General features: G+C 43.3%; 1 protein-coding gene across 1 annotated transcript in view; it reads right to left on the minus strand.

Moving 5' to 3' along the window:
• Positions 1-21,802, minus strand: part of SVEP1 (sushi, von Willebrand factor type A, EGF and pentraxin domain containing 1) — a 161,474-nt gene that overhangs the window by 28,905 nt on the left and 110,767 nt on the right. Inside the window, exons 31-38 of the mRNA XM_045840312.1 lie at positions 20,862-21,035; positions 20,330-20,449; positions 18,977-19,153; positions 18,683-18,767; positions 17,542-17,733; positions 16,368-16,535; positions 5,477-6,149; positions 1,329-4,114 (exon numbers count right to left, since the gene is read on the minus strand). Coding sequence (XP_045696268.1) covers positions 1,329-4,114; positions 5,477-6,149; positions 16,368-16,535; positions 17,542-17,733; positions 18,683-18,767; positions 18,977-19,153; positions 20,330-20,449; positions 20,862-21,035 — 4,375 coding nt within the window. The remainder of the gene's footprint in view (positions 1-1,328; positions 4,115-5,476; positions 6,150-16,367; positions 16,536-17,541; positions 17,734-18,682; positions 18,768-18,976; positions 19,154-20,329; positions 20,450-20,861; positions 21,036-21,802) is intronic.

Consider the following 21,802-nt stretch of genomic DNA (forward strand, 5'->3'; position numbering starts at 1 on the left):
CTGGCTCTCAAACACCATGATTTAAAAATTTTGCATTTATTTATTCAGCAAATGTTTACTTATTAAATTTCAGTCCCTGTTCTAAGTGCCCCACAAATACTAACTCATTTAATATTCAAGTCAGCCCTAGGAGTTGGTGCTATCATTATCTTTTTTCTCATTTTGTAGATGATGAAATTGCTGCCAGAGAGCTGAGACTCTGGTTCTAGAGTGAAATCATTTAATTAGCTAACCTTTATGAGGTGGATATGTTTTTTTTTAATTTCATAAATTAAGGGCCAAGCAGGAGTCAGAAGTTCTGCAAGATTGGAGTGACCTGCTTATCCATCAAGCGAAGATGGGAAAGACGAGGTAATCAACCCACGGCAAGGGGACAGACAGACACGTCTTGGGAAGCGGGTGGCCTTGTGACTTCTCAAGATATTCAACACACTGACATCCAAACAGAAATTTTAAAATGTATTTCAAAAACAAGGAACATTTTTTGTTTTTCTTTCTAGCGCATGGTCCATTTCTCTATTGCTTTGTTGTTTATGAGCCTTCCTTGAGACTATTTCTTGCTGCAAGTAAGAGAAAATAAAGGTAGGGCTACAATGCCCACAACAGACATGCTTAATAAGAGTCACTGAATCATGAATAAAATCTAAGAAGTCAATGTGTGGAGGATAATCTTAATTCTTTCAGAATGTGAGTAAAACCTAAATTGATTTAAAGGGTTGAGATCTCTTTGAACGTTACAAACATATGTCCCATTAAAGATTTAATTTATACATTTGTTTAAAATTTTCTCATCTTTTAAAACAATGCATTTTAAATAGGGAACTTTCCAGCAAAAACTATAATTTGTGTATTAAATGCTCAGTTTGTCCGACGGCACTGGTTGGAAGTCCCCCCATGATACTGATCAATGAAAGTATGTGATTTTTACCTGAATTATTCAACTTCTGTCTTATTTCCCCAACATTTGCATGCATGAATACAACCATACAGTGATTTCATAAAGAAATTTGCTAGCATGATGTTTATAAAGAGCCTTATGATTTAAGAGGTAGTAAAACTACGTAGAGGATCATGAAGCTCAACAGAATATGATAATTATGATAATTACATTAGGGGTTACAATCTGCAAATGTAGAAATTAATTTTTTACAACCAATGGATTTCTACATAATTACAGGAAAAATAAAAGCAAGTGCTAAAAACTTCAGTGTTCGGAGAGCAGTTCAGAGACGGTGTTTTCTTCCCAATTAGCTACATTTTGACCAATCCTGTTTCTCTTTACAACTCTCTCGCCTGCATCCCTTGGAGACTTAGAGCCACGGTCTTACCTGAGTTTCACTTTACTGTCATAGGTGTGTGCCTCTCCGGATGCCACTGCGTTGGCGACAGACGGCGGGGGCCCACAGGACAGGGGCTGACAGACTGGATGGGGCTGGCTCCATGCCCCCGTCTCGGTACAGATGAGGTCCGCACTGCCCTGGATGGCATACCCAGGTCTGCAGCTGTACGTGACCACATTCTCCTCCGAAGAGCCACTCTCGTTGACGAATGCATTTGGGATTGCCGGGAGAGCGCCGCAGGACGCGTGTTCACAGTGTGGGAAGCCAGAGCCCCACTGGCCATTGGCTTCACAGGAGATTTCGGAAGGTCCCAGGAGCCTGAAGCCTTTGAAGCACTGAACCTGAGCTGCCTTCCCACAGTCAAAATCTGTCCCATTGACAGTTCCACCTTCAATGACTGGTGTGGCACACCTGCAAGGCAGGCAGGACGGTGGGCTGCCGCTCCAAGAGCCGTTGGACAGACACCTCCTTGATGGACTCCCGTGGAGCTTATAACCAGGAAAGCACTGATACTGTATGTGCCCCCCACGGTAGAAGGACAAGCCATTAGGGAAGCCATGGGAAGCATTTTCAGGAGGCCCACAGTTCACTGGTTTACAGAGAGGGAACTCCGCATCCCAGTTCCCATCCGACTGACAGGTGAGTTTCGGAGCGCCATGCAACACGTAGCCCTCCTGACAGCGGAACGTCACTTCCTTCCCAAAGCCGTACTCCAGGCCGTCCGTCTCCCCGTCTGCCAGCGGTGGGGGCGTGGCGCACTGGACAGGCACACACGTGGGAGTGGTTCCACTCCAACTCCCGTTGGCAAGACAAAGGCGACTCCCGGCTCCCTCCAGGAGGAAGCCTGCATCGCAAGCGTACTCCACCTCCTTCTGGAAGGTGTGCTCATCTCCTTTCACCCACCCGTTGGCTGAGACTGGGGGTGCACCGCAGTCCACAGGAATGCAGACTGGCTCCCTGCCATCCCAGTTCCTATTTTCTTGGCACGTTCTCTTCTCAGTGCCATTCAACACATACCCGGGATCACACTCGTAGTGCACCGTGCTCAGGTACGTGTAGTTGTTTCCTTTGACGGAGCCGTTCGGAACTGCATTCGGTTTGCTGCATTCAATGGCCTCACAGCGCGGGGAGGCACCGCTCCACTCTTTACTCTGCAGGCAGAGTCTGATGTCGGGGCCCACCAGGGTGTGTCCGGGTCTGCAGCTATACTGGACGGCACTGCCCAGGGTGGTCTCTGTAACATGCAAAAAGCCATTTTCAGGAGCGACGGGCAAATCACATTTGATGGAGATGCAGGACGGCGCACTGCCACTCCAGGTTCCATCTTCCTGGCAGGTCAGCACAGGGTTCCCCAAGAGTTCGTATCCTGAATGACAGGCGTACGAAACCGTGGTGCCATGTAGGAAGCTCGCTGGAGGTGTAGTAGGAGTTGAGTTTTCCCAGGTGTTAGCCATCGCTCCCAGAGGAGGATGAGGGTGAGGGGCCAGAAATGGAACTTCCATCATGTCTTCTTCTGGGTCAAAATATACCTGAGTGTCTTCGACCCTAGTATAGTTTCCAAAATCAATTTGAGGAGGGAGACCACAGTCTATGGGCACACACATGGGGATGGAGCTCGACCATCCCGACTCTCCACAGGTGTGCATGGCGTGGCCCGCCATCTGGAACCCAGGGAAGCAGCTGTAGATGACCATGGAGCCGTAGCTGTAATCTGCACCTTCCACGAAGCCGTTTTCAATGGGCTGTGGGGGATGGCAGTGGATGGCACTGCAAGATGGGGCATCCGCATCCCAGTCACCTCTCTCTAAGCAGGTCAAGGTTTGGGGACCTTCGAGCTTGAAGCCTGGGTCACAATAGTATGTAATGGTTTCTCCAGGGCGTTGGTTTCTGTAAGAGAACTCGCCATTCGAAATCTCCTGGGGCTTTGGGCACTGGATGAGTTTACACGTTGGCGTTCCTCCAAGCCAGTGGCCGTTTTCTCCACAAAGGATGGTGGTATTCCCCACCAACTGAAAGCCCGGCTTGCAGGTATAGAAAGCTGTGCTGAGGTAGGCAAGACCATGCACGTCGACGATGCCATTGAGAACCTCCTCAGGTTGGGGGCACTCCACGGGGACACACTCCGGCAGCGGAGAGCTCCAGGTACCGTCAGCCTGGCAGGAGGTGCTGGACTCTCCAGTTAGGGAAAACCCATCCACACAAGAATACTTGACAGTACTTCCAAAATGAAGAGTGGAGGCAGGAGCAGGAATACCAAAGGCAATTAGGGGCGGCGGGAGGCAAAGAACCATCTTGCACACAGGAAAAGAATCATTCCACTGTTGGGACGACAAGCACTTCAGGACGGAGGGGCCCTGCAGGGCGTGCCCTTCTTTGCAGGAGAACGTCACCACTCCCACCTCCCCGCTCAGCTCCTTCAGCACCAGCTGGTTTTCCAGGAGGGGTGGGTCTGGGCACTTGGCAGGCACACACTTTTGGTTTGGCTTCTTGCTCCATTTGCCGGATTTCTGGCACGTCCAAGAGGTATCCCCAATAAGCTCATAACCCTCGTGACAGAAAAACTGAACTTTGGACCCTACTTCAAAATTTTCTCCTTTCACGTAGCCATTCTGGATCGGGGGAGGTCTTTCACAGCGGAGAGGGACGCAGGACAGAGGGGAGTCGCTGTGCCAGTGGCGATTGGCTTGGCAGACAAATACAGGACTTCCCACCAACTCGTATCCTGGGTTACACTGGTACCTCACTTCACTCTCGAAGATCCTGCCAGTGGCATTCTGCGTGACAAGGAGAAAACGGTTAAGGATGATTTGTGTAACAGATAATATAATGAACTAAACACACTGAATAGTAAAAATGAATTAAACTAAAATGCCTACTTTAAAATGAATCAAGACATAAGCAAGTAAGGATTCTTTTTTTCCAATAGGTCCAAATGTTATTTTTAAAAAAATAAGTTCAAAGGACAATAGGAAGTCAAATTAGGTAAGCACTACTTCAGGAATGTTTACCATGGTACTGAGCCCGTATGTAAAAGGTAAGTAAAAGTCTCTAAATTAATGGATGAATTGATAGAATGATACTGAAAGTTGTAAGTTACTTGGTAAATTCAAAAAATCTTGCTGGTCAAGGCAATACTACAGTTTGTTGTTTTAATCGCAGAGAAGAAAATGCATACATAAACATACTTTATTGGTTAATTTTTTTAGACTACTTAAAAAGCCGATAAAATATTTTTCATGGATATATTTCTAAAAGTACTGTCAGAGTTCGGTGTTCATTCTTAATATGCTTTTAAAAAATTGCTGCTAAAACCTAAAGAAGGGAAATAAAAAAACTCTATTTCAACTTTTAAACAGAATACTTAATACTCGTGATCTCAAAATTCAAATAAATAAGGGTATAACAACAAATCATTTTTCGGTGGCATGAAAGATGAACTAGGTGTGAAACCTTTCAAAGATTACTACGGGTCTGTGTTAGTGAGAAAGGTGAAGTCCAGCTTCCGTGCCATGATGAACTCCTGGGCACGCGACCATAACGATTTGCTTTGCTTCCTTAGTGCTTGGGGAGCCCACGTGCAGGTCAGTGCTAGGCTATTACAGACCTCACCATTACTGTTCAACCCTGGAGCTTCCGTGTTTACCTGGAACCTAGCAGGAGCTCCAGAAATACTTGTTAAATGAATAAATAAAGACAGCTTCCTTGCATATACTATAATCTCCTTCCAGTGGAAATCTAATACATTTGCGCAAAAATCTTAAATAAATGGCTTTTACTGTTTTGTCGTATTTGAATTTAAAGGAGAATAAAAAGTATTATGTGTGTGTTGGTTATTAAAAAGATTTAATTAGAATATTGTCTACTTGAAATGACTCTTGGTTTGGGGGAATACATTTTCATTCCTGTTTTCTTGATGGACTGAATGAAAAGACAGGTGTTAGAAAGCTAATATATTAAAAGGATTCCTATCTCCGATATGTTCTCCAATATTCACCACCTACAGATTTAGATACTTCTTTTTTTCAATGGTTAATCTGTTCAGTGGCCCCACTTCTGAATTCCACTTCTGAATCAGCCACATTGGCTGGCCCTGAAAGTGACGAAAGCCACGGACTACTTGCTGGTCGGCCTCTCACCTCCAGAAAGCCGTTCTCAATCTTCGGCGGTTCATTGCAGGATACCGGGTGGCAGGTGGGTATGGGGCTACTCCACTGGCCCGTGGCTTCGCAGGTGCTCTTCTTCTCCCCTTTGATGTAGAACCCCTTGTTGCAGCTGTAAGCCACCACAGCCCCAAAACTGTAGTTGGATCCGCTCGCATAGCCATTCGTGATGCTTGGTGGCTCTCCACACCGCACGGGGATGCACTGGATGGTCAGCGGGGAGGGGCTCCACTGCCCACCTCTCATACACTCAATCTTCGCCGAGGTGTTCAGGACGAAGCCTTCCATGCACTTGAAGCTCACAACTGAGCCTGCTGCAAATTTTGCTTTGCTCACAGATTCCAAGATGCTGTAGGAAACAGATGGGGGTTTTTCACAGAAATGAGCTATACAGTGGGGCATGGCCTGACCTTCTGGGGGAACCCACTTGCCCTGGGCATTGCAGAGGAGCTGGGAATTGTCTGCCAGGCTGTAACCATCTGAGCAGTAGTAGAAGGCAATGTCTCCAAACAACCGATGGGCAGTCTCCGGAGAGGCATGCTCCACGTGGGGGGGCTCATCACAGGACACAGCCAGGCACTGCTGGTTACTGCTGCTCCACTTGCCACTGGCCAGGCACTCAATGGTGTCAGGGCCCACAAGGGTGTAGCTAAGGGATTGGGGGGAAAGAAACGATAAGGATGATACGTGAGAAAAGGTGTTTGCATCTTTTTATTCCAATTTTACTTTTATTACTTGTCCAACAATTATTCTTTACTCCTTTAAATAACAGATCCTATTGAGCTCATTGATCACAGGACTTTTATCTGGGCTACAGAGATATATCTTGATTTCAATATTAATGCTCATTCAGAAAGGGAAGTGGATTGAAGATTTTTGTCATTTAAGGAACTCTAAAAACTGTGACACGTTTCTTTAAAAATTCAAACAAGGAGCAAACTAAAGCCCTGCTTGACTCAATTCAAAATCAAAACTTTGTGTTTAGATGGTCTTAGCTGATTGATTTCATCACTAGTCTTTGAAACAATCTCTTACGAGCTGTATATGCATGCAGCCTACAGATAGCTCACAGTCACGCCTCCTCATCTTCCATGAACGTCAAAGCAGCAATTACAGCTTCAGTCTCCTTCACCATATGTTCGCGTTAACAGCTGTGTTCTACCCATGGCTCTGCTCTTCAACCAGTACGAATAAATTATGCTTAATGACTCTCATCTTTCTTTATGCACAAGGTGATTGCCCATATATGGCAGATTGATAACTCACAAAAATCTTGAATTATTCTCAAGTGCTCTCATGAAGCAGGAAAAGATAGTAGGATATGCAGTATTAAAATAATTATATTTGAGTCATTCTTATTTTTATTCTCACTTTCTTACTGAAGGGAAAGATGATCAGTCTGTCATTTTGACATTAATGAAGGGTGAGGGGACCAAAATATTAGGCACCGAATTCAATTGTTTAGACTTATTAATTCCTTCATTTGACAGGTGAGTGAGTGGTTATTTAGGCAGGTTAAGAAACCTGCCTAGCACCACACAGCTGCAAGCAGCAGAGTTAGGATCTGAATTGAGTTTATTGGATTCCAGCAATTGTACCTTTTCATGACATTGCTCTGTCTCTCTTCCTCTCCCTTTAAACCGAAGTAGGTGAGAAAGCAATTTGTGGGTGTCCTATGGAAACTGCTTTGTTACTCCGACAAATGATCTGACCTACCCTTCAGGAAAGAATCTTAGGCACTAGTTAGTAAATATTCTCCAAAGGTCCCTCTGAATTTTATAAAAGATCAGCTACTACAGAGAGGTTGGAATTCCTTCACCCTAGCAGGTAAGATTTATGAAATTTATAGGATACAGATCAAGGAGAAAATGATAGAGCATCAGCGGAGGTGTGTGCATCCACCCTACCTATGGTCATCTATCACAGTATGGCCTCAAAATGGATACTCTTCAGCATCCCCAGCGACTGAGCTCAGCGCCCACTCAGGGTCTGTTGCATGCACTGCTTTACGTAAGCACAGTTCTTTGTATAAAATCTGAACCTAATACAATTTTTAGATGGCATTTGTCTTAGAGGATCCAGGCAGGTATATAAAGACTATATGCTAAAACAATTGTGTTATTACAAAACCCATTATTCAAGGCCCGACTGTCCAGATTCTACTGCTTCTGTGTAGGATGTGCTCTGGGTCAGGATTTGATTTGTAGGGGCTCTTGATGTTTTATAGTACAATTTACATCCTTTGCCCACTTTAAACCATGCATTACTGTCACAGGTCCCTTGATGTTGCTAGCATATGTCATTGGCTGAAGTTCACAGACATCACCTGAGACATCTCTGATTTATTAGGCTCTACTGCACCATCTATAAAACACTTCCTATTAGTTCATGGGACCAGCTGTTTTGTGACAGAAGCATCTATCTCCAGAACCTTCCTTATTCCCCAAAGCCTCTTAAGGACATGTGAACTGTGTTTTGTAATTTGGCAGGACTTTGTTAGACCTCTGACCCCTGAGCTTCTGAAAAATCCCCACCAACTATTCCTCCCTAATGGAAAATCACAGCAAAGGTCTTCTGTAATGGCAATGGAAAATTACCACTAAATATGAGGGGGGACCCCCCCAAAAATGGAATTATCTTTTGGTGGGTGGGCCCCTTGTAGTACAGGCTTCTCCCTCTAGGTGAGAACCTATCTGTAACAGCGTACCAGCTGGTGGTGTTGTGAGAGGTTGTGTTCGGCTTCAGTGAATTTTTTGAAGACTCAGTGTGTTTGATCATTTCACGATGGGTGATTTACGAGGCACCTGCCCACAAAGCGCTGAGTGTTAAGCGGTTTTTGACAAAAAACAGCATGACCCCCATGCCCTACCCTTTCTATTCACCCAATCTTTCTCTGACCAACTTTTTTTTGTTTCCCTAGAAGAAAAAAGTCCTCATAGGGAACATTTTGCTGATGTGGAAGAGGTGATACAACAAAAATGACAAAAGCACTAAGACAACAAAATTGATGAGTTCAAAAACAGTTTTGAGCAGTGGAAAAACATCTCGATAGGTACATTGCATAACATGGAGAGTACTTTTAAGGTGACTGAAGTTTAAACATGTAAGAATAAATACACAATTTTTAATAAATAAATTCCAGGGATTTTGCCCCCCTTGTATATGTATTTTGAATAAATGAATTTTAAAGGATGTATTTTTATACTACCCATAATTTCTTAGAAATAGTACTTATACTGTTTCTTTTTCTGACCTATAATCTTGACTTTTCTTTGTGATTCTCAGTCAACATTTAATTATCAAATAATGTAAGGGCCATGCTATAGGCTAGAGTTGCTTCCTTAGTGCACAGAGGTGATGTCAATGCATTTACTTGTTTACACGTCTGTGCCTGTCCCCCACTCCGTCCACCCCCATCGCTAGGTGCAGTGCAGGCCCCTTCACACCAAAGGTGGTTGCTTAAAGGAGAAAGGGTTGATTCCATCTTAAGAATGAGAAGAGGAGGAGAGGCCTCCCAGATGAAATGGTTTTTGAGTGGAGTCCTAAGAAGAGTTGAAAAGGAATCATTCAAGGCAGAAAAATAACATGAGCAAAGAAATGGGAGCATGATAACAGCTGGGGTGCTCTGAGACCTTACAAATAGTTAGAAATAGCACATGAACCCCTGGAAGAGGAAGTGGTGGTCACCAGGGCTCTGTATTTTCACAGGTTGGGATGGTGGATGGGGGAAGATGTGGCAAGCACAGATTAACTGGAAGTGGTTTTTGACAAGAATCTCTTAAGATTTTATCAGACAAAATGTCACTAGAACAGAATGCTATTTAAACAGTTTATTCACCATATGACCTAAAGGGTACTAATTAATAGAAGTAAGCAGGGTGGGAGTTTCATATCTTGTGACTGGCACAACACTTGGTCCTCAGCCCAGACGCTCATTAGCTTGTAAGCAACACAAAACTATAGGGTAGGGAATGTGGACTTTTTTTTTTCTTTTAGCTGAGTTCAATGCTTCTAATTCTCCAAGGCAATATGTAAGGAGGAGAAGTGCAGATCTGAGGTGGAGCTGGCTGAAATGTTTGTCTTCTCAATGGCACGTCTGTCTTTCAAAGCTGTGAGTTTGGCACCCGAGCCAGAGAGAAGCCTCATTTTTCGGTCATGGACATGTGTGAAGGGGCTGGGGCCCTCATCGAAGCCTCCTAATTAGCTGTAATGATTGAGCTGTAGGAGAAGCCGGTACCAAGCTATCGATCCTTGAAGGGCTCATATTTCAGAGGAGCAGAAAACGTACAGAGTGGCTGCAACAGGCGGAACTGGAGCCAGTGCTTTAGACTAGATAACGTGCTCCATGAAGACGGGGATAGAGGGTCATTAGAAATAACCATCTTCCACAATACGTCAGTCTTTTGAGGAGCTAAAGAAAGATACACTTTCCAAAGGACAGAAAAGTGGGATTAAGTGTTAGCTACCTAGATATAAATATAGCTGGTCTCTGATCACATTGTGCACCATTTTATTATGTTAGAAATCCAATCGCATTAAGATTTCTGGGGGGCATATTTCACTTGTTGATTTATTTTAAAAAATCAGTTAAAATGATAAAGTTTTGTACAGATGGTGAGATATATCATCCTATAAATGTTGGCTACCAAAGCAAGAAACATTAGAACTGATACGCATCTAAAATGTTAGAATATTTAATTATCATCTGTGTAGCATTTTGTATTCTCACTCAAGAGACACCCTTGCAGACTGTTATTTGAAACTGGCCACACATATTACAAAACACATTGTTTTACTCCAAAATTCCATAGAAAAATGGCACATCAATACTACAGTGATGCCATAGATGAACACACATTTTAGCATGAAATGGTTGCCAGTACATTAGCATATTTCTGGAATAATAATGAAAAATCCTTTGAAAATGGGCAGAGTAATCTTAACATGCAATTTTCAGTGATTTGACTCATCCGCTGAGTGGAAGCCTACTAATGAGCATACGCCTGGGAAGCTTTATGAATGAATTCCCGAGTGGGTTATTAACTCCTCTCTTTTTGTAAGAACCATAAAAGAGGCTTAAAAGAGCTATAATTTGATAAGAGAAATAGAAAGTATGAATCTGCATCAATAATTCTGTTTTGAGTGAAAAGCGATGATTAGAATTTTATCTTAGCGTACTCGCTAATGGCATTTGAAAGTCTGTATTTCAGAAGAATCAAAAGAGGGACGCTCCGTTAGGGTTCCCGGGTGTCAATGAGTCTTCCTTCCCTCTCAGTCCGTCACTGAGAGAGTGAGTCTACCCATATGGATGAAAAGGAAAATGGGAAAGAAGCGGTCATTTTGTTACTTTGGGCCAACAGCTGAAAACCCCAGTGCAATGTTTTCATAAAGAGAGTCTGAAAGGCCACGTGTAGGGCAGGAGGCAGAAATGAGACTCTTTGCTTCCTTCCTTCCTTCTTTGGCATCATCTTCCTCCTCCAGTCTCCTCAAGTACCTGCTCTTCCATCCTGCTCTTGAGAGGGGATCTTTCTGCTTTAATCCAACACTAGTATAAAAAGCAGAAAACAGTGAGACCAAAGCAAGCGTGTATGCACCTGCAGTCCACGGGCGTAGGAAGCGTGCAGGGTGCAGGGTCAGGCAGCCCCAAGGGAGACGAGGGAGTTGAAAATACGCTGCAGAGAAATAGAGGCCTTCGCCCTCTTATCAGGCCAGCAGCATCGCAGGAAGTGGAATGAGAGAGCAGGACAGAACCTACTACACAAAAGCCACAATCTGAACACAGTGGTTCCCTCCTGCAACAGAATAAGACACACTGCATGCTAACTTATGCCTATCAACCCCCTGGGGAAGGAAATTGAAACAAAGGAAGAGAGAGAGAAGGATGGGAACCGATATCTCATTCTGGCTATTACATGGGTTGAAAACCCTCCCCATATAACACTTGATGACATGTAACAAAAATGATTTTAAATGCACAACTGAGCTGTGAAAGAATGCTGTGCTTGCCCTTGGATCGGACTGGGAAGACAAGGAGAGAGGATAGGAAGTATAGGCTCAGAGTTGAGACTGAGAGTTGCAGCTAAGTCTCTGGCATGAGTCGCTGAAAAGCTATTCACTGGAAAAAGTCTGCCTAGAGGCCCAGTGAGGTGACAAGTGAGGTCTCTGCATTTGCTGGTGCTCTGGGTGGAAAAACGAAGTCCCTGCTCAGGTGGCAGTCCCCAGGCCCCACCTCATGTGGACTGGAGGGCGGGATTTATACCACTCGCTTTGTGAGTCCTCAAACTGATAAATAAATGTGAAAATAGGTTGTTGGCTGGTGATACTTTTAGGGCTCTTGGCAGAAAAAAATAATTCACAGGCAGACCATAAGGGATTATCATAAATAAAACAAACCCTGCATAGTATAAGGCCAAAGTCTGAAATTATAAAACATATACAAGCATATTTTGCATTATGAATTACTCAGCAGAGACCAGACAGCAAGATTAGGGCACCAATAAATCAAGATAATAGAAAAAGGGTCTAAAACCTAAAAAGTAATCTGAAATAAGTATGTTGAAATAAAGGCTAAAAGAAAGACTCAAAACCTTATTTTAAAAGAAGAGATTATGTAAAAATATTTGAAAAATAAGTGAACAGAAATTCTAAAATGATAGAAAATAAAAATTGTTGAACATTGGTGGACACATTCAAAAACAGACTTCAGACAGCAGAAGGAAACATTTGTGGAAAAACATGTGAGGAAATCACCCAGGTGCAGCACAGCTTATAAAGAGATGGAAAATGTGGCCAGTTAATACATACGGAAAATAGAAAGAAAAGGTCCAGTATAAGATCTAGTTAGACAGAAAGAGAGAAAAGAGAAAGCAAAGAAGAGGGAATATTTGATGTGAAAATGGGTGAGAATATTTTAAAATTGGCAGAAGGTATCACTTCTCAGATGTAAGGAGTGCACTGAGTCCTGAACTCTATGAACAATGGTAAGTATAGCAGTGGTCATATCACAGGGAAACACCAAAACAACAAAGACAAATTACAAAGGAAGGGAAAAGACATTACTTATAGAGGAACAACAATTCAACAGGAGTTTCTCAGTCTCAGCAATACCAACATTTTGGACCATGCAATTCCTTGCTGCGGGTGGCTGACCCCATGCACTGCAGAACACTTGGCAGTCAGTATACCTGGACTCTATCCACTCAATGCTGGTGGCACCCTTCCCCAAATTTGACAGCAAAAAATGTTTCCTGACCTTGCCAAATGCCCCTGAGGGCAATATTGCCCCAGGTGGAGATCCACTAAGTTAGACTGTGATGGAGTTCTCAACATTAGGAGTCATGAAGCAATGGGACAATATCTTCAAAATGCTTATGGAAATAATACTATTAATGTAGGCTCCTACACCCAGCTAAACTATAATTCAGGAGCAAAGGTAAAACTTTTATTTTCAGACAAAGATTGTAGAATTCACTACTTCTGTCTAAAGAAAGATGTAAAGGATATACGTCAGGAATGAGAACAACTACAAAAGGGAGGAGTGGGAGGCAAAAACAGTAACAACAACAACAACAACAACAAAAACAAAACAATGGTGATGAAGACAGTAATAAACATGCGAGTATATCTAAACAGGCATTGACTTTATTAAAATGACTAATTTGAAAAGTTGTGAAGAGGGAAATAAAATGTAGATGATGATAAGACACTTATGATGAGTGGGATAACAGAAGTTGATGTTTTCCAAGATCTTTAAGCTGTCCAAGAAGAAGGCAGAGATACTGAGGATGATTTCAGGGTAGGAAGAATTTCTTAGATTTGACACTAAAAACAAGCTATAAAGAAAACAACCGTTAAGTGTCAAGCCCTGTGTAGCGATGTTAAATACATGCATATCCCACAACCCTGCAGCTCCAACTCCTGGTGTCCGGGCCAGAGGTGTTCTTCCGTATACGCGCCAGGAGACAGGTGCAAGGATGACTTACTTTGGAACAGTTACATCAACACTTAAAGTGAAGATAAACCAACCCTGCCCTGGTAGGGCCACGGGTAACTGTGGAGATGGCTCCTTCTCACAAGGAAATGCCATACAGGAGTTACCATGAATTCTGTCACTTCACATGAATCAACAGAGATGATGTTAAGTGAAAATCAAGCTTCTAAAGGACACTTAGAGTGTGGAGCAACATGCACGAACATTAATGCATGGATCGGTAGAACACTTGTTTGTGGGGATATACACGTGTAATAGAGGCAAAAATCCCCATTTGTTACTTGGGGGACCATGGCAAAGTGATGAGAAGGGCCTCTGGTTGTATCTGTAATATTGCATTTCTTTTACAAAAAGGGGTCACACAGTAACTGCAGCAAATATTTAACATGCACTTTCATCCAGCAATGGCTACGCAGGTAATTTTAAATAGAGATTATTTTTTAAATTTATTTTTGTGCTTTTCTGCATATTTCAAATGTTTCATTAGACACTCGGCCAGAAAAAATAGGCAGCTCTCCTTCGAGTGGGGCCACCCTCGTAGCCCCCCACAGTGGAGGCGGTGAGAAGCCGGGGTCTTGGTGTTCCTCCTCTCACCAGAAGTTTTACTTGCAGGGAAAACATAGGTGGTAGTGTTTTGGAACTGCGTGTACTTTCTATTAATTTGGTTAATTATCTAAGACAGTTTCTCCCATAACAGTAAAATGTCATCGCTTTACATAACAATAATAACGATGCAGAAGATAATAATGAAGCTACATAGTACTTCGTGCACACATAAAGCGCTTCAGGCCCTTGAACGGCTAAGTGATTAAGGTGGGCAGGCCTGGTTTTCACCGTTTCAATGAGGAAAAAGGCCCTCAGGGTGTCTACTTGCCTAGGCTAGAAGGGACATGTACAATAATAACATGACCCGATACCTTCATGTTTTAACTATAAAGTGAGAATAGTATTTATTTTGCCAACCACCATCATTGTAGAAGGGAACACAAGATAATTCACATGGAAGTCCTTTAAAAACTGTGAAACCCTCTACAAATGAACCAATTTCTTGTAATTTTCATTAGTCTCTAATGTTTCTTTTAATCTCTTATGTAATATATAGATTTAACGTTAGGCAAAGGACTCTTATGTTATAAGCAAATGATTAGTAACAAAAATACATGTGTGCTTTGCGAAGAAGAGAAATGTAAATTGCATATACCACATGATCTTTAATACTAAAAAATATGCAAAGATGAAATTCTGTGAAGAAGTATAGTAAAATGCCACTAATATTTATCTTAGAGTAATTTTTCAAAATAAACTTTTAAACCATCAGACACTTCCAGTTTTTTATGGTGACAGTGCCTCAATTTTTTAATAAGAAAAACCACAGATGTTGTCACTATCTGGTTATTATTTGGGACATTTGTATTTGATAAGATTTCACACAAAAATGACCCATCTGTTAATAGTCCCACGCAGTTTATTCTGAAGTAGTTTTTAAATGAGTCAATCCACCAGGGAGTGAATGGGACCATCAGGCATTAACTCCTACACTAGTATTTTAATATTAAAGAATTCTTTTTCACCTAAAGCACAGGAGGCAAATACAAGGCCTGTGGGCTGAATCTGGCCCTCCACTTTGTTTTATCCCGCCCAGCACTTCGTTTTTGCCCCGTGGCAGTGCCGAGCTCCCTGGCCCCATTTAAGGAGTAGTTACATTTACACAGTCCTAAAATTACATTCGGCCCTTTGAAAGCATCCATGAGGCTGATGTGGCCCCTGTGAAAATGAGTTTGACACTCCTGACTTAAGGTGTTCAGATTTGAGAGTTCTGCCTGCCATTCATGCAATCTGCAACAAAATGTTGTCGCCACCTGCTGGCAGCCCCGTACTAGTGAGAAGGTCTTCTACCCAGGGGAAAAGAACTTCACCTTCTGTGATCATACAGAAACTGTACTCTCTCACTGTGCTTCGATCATCACGACAGTGACAATTTCTTGTTGAGTTTATGAAGTTTTTTCTGGCGGGGCCAAGCATGATATCATGTCATTTCCCACACTATCCATCAGAATTGTGAACCTTTAGTGAACTCATCTTACATGGGACAATCGAAGCACAGAGCGGGTGTACACTTTTTCCCAGGGCCGCAGTTAGTGAACGGCAGAGCTGAGGTTACACGCCCCGAAAATGGCAACCCTTCTGTGGCGGCAGCTCCCTACTGTGTGAAAAGCAACCTTGGTAAATCTGGAGTGTGAAAGCACTAGGAAGCAGGGGGTAGGTAAGTCAGAGCACCTGGGACTCAGGTGCCCCTTGACGGATTCTTTACGGCCTGTCTGAGGCCCTAAGCAGACCACCGCCCAGCGTGACCTCCCCTTTCCCTGCACCTCGCAGGGTTTTCCTGAGGATCAAATGGGACATGGAGGGTAACAGCCCCTTGTCACCTGCTTCCCGGTTTTCAAATTTTATCTCTGAATTAAATGAGATCATCAAAACCGGCAAAACCTGAATTTGATTATTTTTTTCCCCAGAAGATGTGTCATCTTTATGTGGTGGCGATGTTTTGCCTTTCCGTTTGCCGAGGATAAATATGCAAGTGGCTATTTAAGCGTGCTTTCTGCATCTTTAATTAAAGTGTCATGGTAGTTTCCACTGCATTGCCCAATGTCCGTCACTCAAGGCCTGGGGTGATAAATTACTCTAATTCCAGGAAAGCGCTATTCCCGCAGGAGAACGTGCTCCCTCTCTGCCGTCAGGAAGTAAGAGCGTGAAGCTCGCTCTGGCTTTGGCTGACAAGTAGTGTAATCCAATGCTCTGTGGGGCCCATCTCTGCAGTAGGGAGCGTCCCCGCCCCCGGTGGCTCCCACTGCTCCTCTCCTTCACAGGGCTACTCACCCCTCTTTGCAAGTGTACGTGACAGTGTTCCCCACAGTGAAGTTACTCCCGGCGGTGACAGCATCTTTGATGGCGGGCGGCTCTCCACAGAAGACAAGATGACAGGTAGGTGGCGCTCTGTCCCAGCTGCCTGACGCCGTGCATTCGAGGATGGAGGGGCCCTGTAAACTGCAGAAAAGGAGGGCACCGCCTCTTTCATTGGCTGTTTATTTACTGCTATGGAGGTGAAATAGGAAGGACTTCGAAGAGAACAGGGGGCCTTGGAGGAATCTGAGTACACGAATATAAAGTTTTTCATGTTTTATTGCTGTACATAAAAGCAAAGGACACCTGAGCAGGATATGGGCCCTTTAAAACAACAAATGGGCTAAAACAACGTAACTCGGTGCAAAATAAAACGTGCTCACTGGTGGTGTTGTAGGGCCCTGCTGACCCTGTGAACAGGTGACTTGGATGAGAAGGGGTTAACAGGCGGACTAGGGTCTAGAGGTGAAGGAGACAGACACCCAGGAAAACAGAGACACTCGGGGTAATTGAGGTCAAAGGGCACTGCTCTGGCCCTGAGCCTGGGATCTGAACCGTGTTGCTCCTGACTCTGACCTCCGGTCTTCCTGTGATTTTACAGCCCTCACATCCTGTGGTTTATCCACCTGTGTTTGCCAACCTGATTCTGATCGCCCGAATTACTCACTCCACTTTCTGTTCACTTGCTCTGGTGCACTTCAGATCCTGTTGGCCAAGTTTCTGATCACTGACTGAATCTCTCTATTGTCTCTTCTGTTTGAACACACACACACACCCCCTCAAATTAACCTCTGACAGTATCAGGGACTTAGACCCTGACACGCTTCTATAACAACCCATGTGATGCTGAGTAGAAGCTTGGTGAATCATTTACCAAAAAACCCAGGCATTGTCTTATGCTTCACAACACTTTCTGCTTTCATGTTTAATGTCTAAATGTTTATAGCAATTAAAGTAGTGCTTCCAGATGGAATATTTCCTCGGGTATTGGCTACAAGCCAGGCCTCAGGAAGTATACAAATTTGAGAATATCTTTTACATTTGGAAACTTGTAGTGAAAGTCAGCCAGCCACATGCAAACAAATTCTATTAAGCAAATAATCAAGTAACTGGGTACTGCGGGAAGCTGGGCTGGTGGCTGTGGACTTACCTGTATCCACTGTCACAGGAATAAGATGCTGTGGAAAGGTAGGTAAGCCCATTCAAAACGTATTTCCCATGGTTTATGTTGTCGGGGCTAGAACACTTGACCAGTTCACACACAGGAGAAGAATGACTCCAAGAACCATTAGCGAGACAGGATGATTCTTTATCGCCCTCCAGAGTATAACCTTTATCACACCTAAAGAAGATAAAGGAAGAGAACAGAATACAGTTTGCTTTACTGTGCATCATTTTACCTGTGCCAAAACCTCCAAAAATATTGAGCATTTATTCATACTGGAAGAGTTCTGTTTTCCTCCTGAAATAACACTTTGAAAATCTGTTTTCAAGGTTCAATACTGTACCTCTTCCCTGGTTGTCTTTTGGGGGGATAAGCAGGAAGGCAGATTTAAAGACTTGGCTTGCCTCTAGTTTGTGTCATAGATTAGCAGCTGCAAGTGCAGCATTCTTGGTTTGAGAGTGTCTGTTCTAGTATTAGTACCTAAAATACTAGGTTTGGAGCCATAGCTCCAGCTTATTTTTTTTAATTTCCAATTTTCATATTTTTAATAAACTTTTAAGCAGTTTCAGGTTCAGCAAAATTGAGCAGGGAATATGGAGAGTTTGTTCCCAGGAACCTCCTACCCCCACATATGCAGAACCTCTCCCACAATCGCCCACCTGCCATAGAGATATATTTGTTAAAATCATAAACCACATAAATATAGCTATCATCCCAAATCCATCATTTACATTAGAGCTAATTCTTGGTGGTGAACATTCAATGGGTTTTGACAAATATGTAATGACATGTATCCACCATTATAGTATCATATACATGCAAAGCTCCAGCTCATAACCAAGACTATTAATTGGCTTGCAGGGCCTTCTTACAAGGCATCCATTCTTAGAGTTCCTCCAGGAGGCACTGGCGGCAACAATAGGTTACTGTCATTTAAGGGTTCTACATATGATGACCATTAGAGAAATTATTGCATTCAATTTCTTCATACTACACACAATTCAATTAATTCCATATTACTTCAAAACCATCTTCTGGGATTATCCTTCCTCCTTTCTTCCAGTATTATCACCGCCAGCATTTCACCAACCACTTCTACAGTGTACTTTTAATCTCAGACACTTACCTATACATTACTTTACTGCCATAGGTAAACGCTGATCCATCCACACCACCGTTTTCAGGAATAGCGGGTGCTCCACAGGAAATAGCTTAGAGAAGGGAAAACCGACAGCATGGCTTTTCTTAGTAAACGTGTGCAGAATCTCTCCAAGTTCAAGGGCAGCTCATGTTTCAATATGAGCCTAATCGTTGGGTTTTAAATACCAAAAACGTTGACATAACATAACCCCTGACATTTCTGCCCCTCCAATGCCTAGGACTGCCAACCACCATAAACGTGGGAACTTACGGAACATACCTTCACAACTTGGTATCGGATGACTCCATTCTCCAGACTCCAAACACGTGACATTGCCGGCTCCATTCAGCTGGTGTCCTTCCTCACATGAAAATGTGACTTCGGCACCCACTGTATAGATCTCACCAGATGAGCGGCCATTTTCTGGATTTCTTGGAGCCTTACATTTTATGGGTTCTTGAAAAGGAGAAAGGGTTTTGGGGGAAGAATAAGTGGCTTTCACACAAGCATTCAGTAATTCCACTATGGATAAGGTACCAGTTACATCCAGCCAAAAAAAAAAAAAAGCCTTTTGAAGGGAGACACATGAAAGCCAGGTAGACCTTGAATGATTAGATCAGAAAATTAATAGGCATTTAAACAATATTTTGAAATAGCAACAATTAACAACCTATATACAAAATTTATCTGGCCAGAAAGGGAGCTGTTTACTGGGGAGGCAGTGGTGGAGCAAGGCATGGCTTCGAAAGGATTCAGCCCCCTTGACTTCCCCTAAACTGATACCCACGTTTCAAGAGTAACGGACATTCTCTCCAGCTGGTCCAGAGCACATTTAGGAGAAGTCCCCAGACTTTTCAAACAGACGACAGATCGTGAGCCCCTGCTACATGCAAATGTGGGGTCAGTTATCACTTTCAGGATGGGAAATGAGTTAAAGGGAGATTTGGGGCTAGCTTTGAGTAGCAGAAGGGACTATAATATTGAATTCTTAAAAAAGGAAGATATATTGATTCGATCTTTCTAGAGAGCATTTTTGGCTACAAAAGCCAAGGACTTTACATGAAACGCTCTCAAAAAGTCAATGCAATTATAAGACTGGATTTTGACAATTCCTCTTTATTGTTTCCTGGGGAGTTGTTTTCTCACAATAAATGTAGAAAGATATTGATGGGTTGAGAGATACCATGAGAGTGACCACAAAACCTAGAGACATGGAAAGGCAAGATGTCCACTTTTTTCCAATGATATTATTCTGTGTGGCTGAGGCAGAGGAAAGATACTGATGATATAGATGTGATAATGCATCTTTTTTTTTGAACAGGCAGTGGAGGCCATGGATTGTATTTCTCAATTCACTGTTATTCTTCTATCTCGCAGGCATTCCCTCAACAGTCTGGAGATCTAGTTGGCTCTCGGTTTTGTTATTCAGCAACTGGGAGTTTGGGAGAGACACCATGCTCATTTAAAGTCCCTTTGGCTGTTACCTGTGGGACTTTTGAAAGACAGTCTATCTTCTCCATCTGCCCATGAAGGCTGAAAATATTATCTCATCTTCCAATAACATACAGTGAAAATGTATACTTGAGTAACACACTGACATAACCTCTTCCCAGTTACACGAATGCTAGTTACCTGCACAGCGTTTACCGTCCCCCGTGTAGAGGGGGAGACACATACAGGTGTAGGATCCATTTGTGTTCAGGCAGGAGGCATACTTGCTGCAGTCCGACCCAAGTGCACATTCGTCAACATCTGAAACGAGGACAGATCGAAGCTGATTTGTCTCACGTATCCATCACTTGTTTTTATTTTTAAATCATTGTGTATCACTTCCTGTATGACACTCTGTTTTCTATATAAAATTTCAGGATAGTAGTTATCGTGACATTGCAAATATACAATGAAAGCTATTATTTCCCTAGTTTATAGGTGGGTAAGTAGAAGAACAGAGAAACATAGATACTCTTAATAGGGAGCCTGGAAGAAATTTGAAATGTTTTGGGCACCTCCGTGGACAGCTGCTTTGACATCATGGTTTGCCGGAGCTTACTGGGACGAGATGACGTGAACAAAGGGGTACCACGAGAGTCTCAAAAAATATGGGATGACTGTCCCCCGTAGAGTTTGAATAACTCCACACAGTAACTGCCAAGGTCTATCTCACCAATGCATGACGGTGAGATGCCATTCCAGCTCCCGTTATTCGTGCAGAACATCCTGGAATCACCCAGCAGATAGTAGCCATTGTTGCACTGGTAGGTCACTGTGCTGCCAGCATGGAAGTCCTCGGCCGAATAAAAGCCATTCTCCAAAGAGGGTGGCACCCCGCAGCTAATGCCTGAAATGCGACCAGAAGAACACAACTACATTAGGAACTAAATGCTCAAAGAACACTTTGTGTATACTGAACGTGTAGTTAAGTGTGCATTTTTCATTGCCCACAAGCAATCGTTGAGAGTGCTCTAGGGGTGGCAGCAGCCTGTAGTCATGCCTGTGCCCTCAGGATCCAGCATATTATCTTGCTCAGAGCAAGCATGTGATTCATTCATTTAAAAGCTTTTATGGAGGCTGCCAATTAAAATGGTGAAGTAGGTTAATACGGAACTTGCATCTTCCTATGACCACATCAGAATTGTAGCTAAACTACAGAACAATCATTATTGAGAACCACCTGAAGTCTAGCTGATCAGATGTCCTATAACTAAGGATATAAAGAAAAAGCCACATCAAAACTGGTAGATGGGAAGGGAGGCAGAACTGACTGGTCCCACACCCATGTGTGGCGGTTAATGATTGGGAGGGTATCTCGGCTACAGAGCTCCCTGATAAGGAGCAAGGGGTCCCAGCCTCTTACTAGCCACCCTCCCGCCCCAGCCCAAGGTCCTAGGGCAAGGAAGGGAAGTCCCATAACTTTTGGCTATAAAAATTAGTGGGGATTGTGGCTGAGTGAGACAAAGGGCTTCTAGAGTCCTTTCTGTTGAAGGACCTGTGCCCAGACTCACTCAGACTCACTCCCTCTGACCTACTGCACGGGGGCAGTAGCTCAGAAGGCACCAAAGACAAACTGGAAGAACTCAGTTATCTGGCTTCAGGGCAAGGGCGGAA

Source organism: Phyllostomus hastatus, unplaced genomic scaffold (genome assembly GCF_019186645.2).
Source record: "Phyllostomus hastatus isolate PE091 unplaced genomic scaffold, TTU_PhHast_1.1 phas_contig_34, whole genome shotgun sequence".
Lineage (NCBI taxonomy): Eukaryota > Metazoa > Chordata > Mammalia > Chiroptera > Phyllostomidae > Phyllostomus > Phyllostomus hastatus.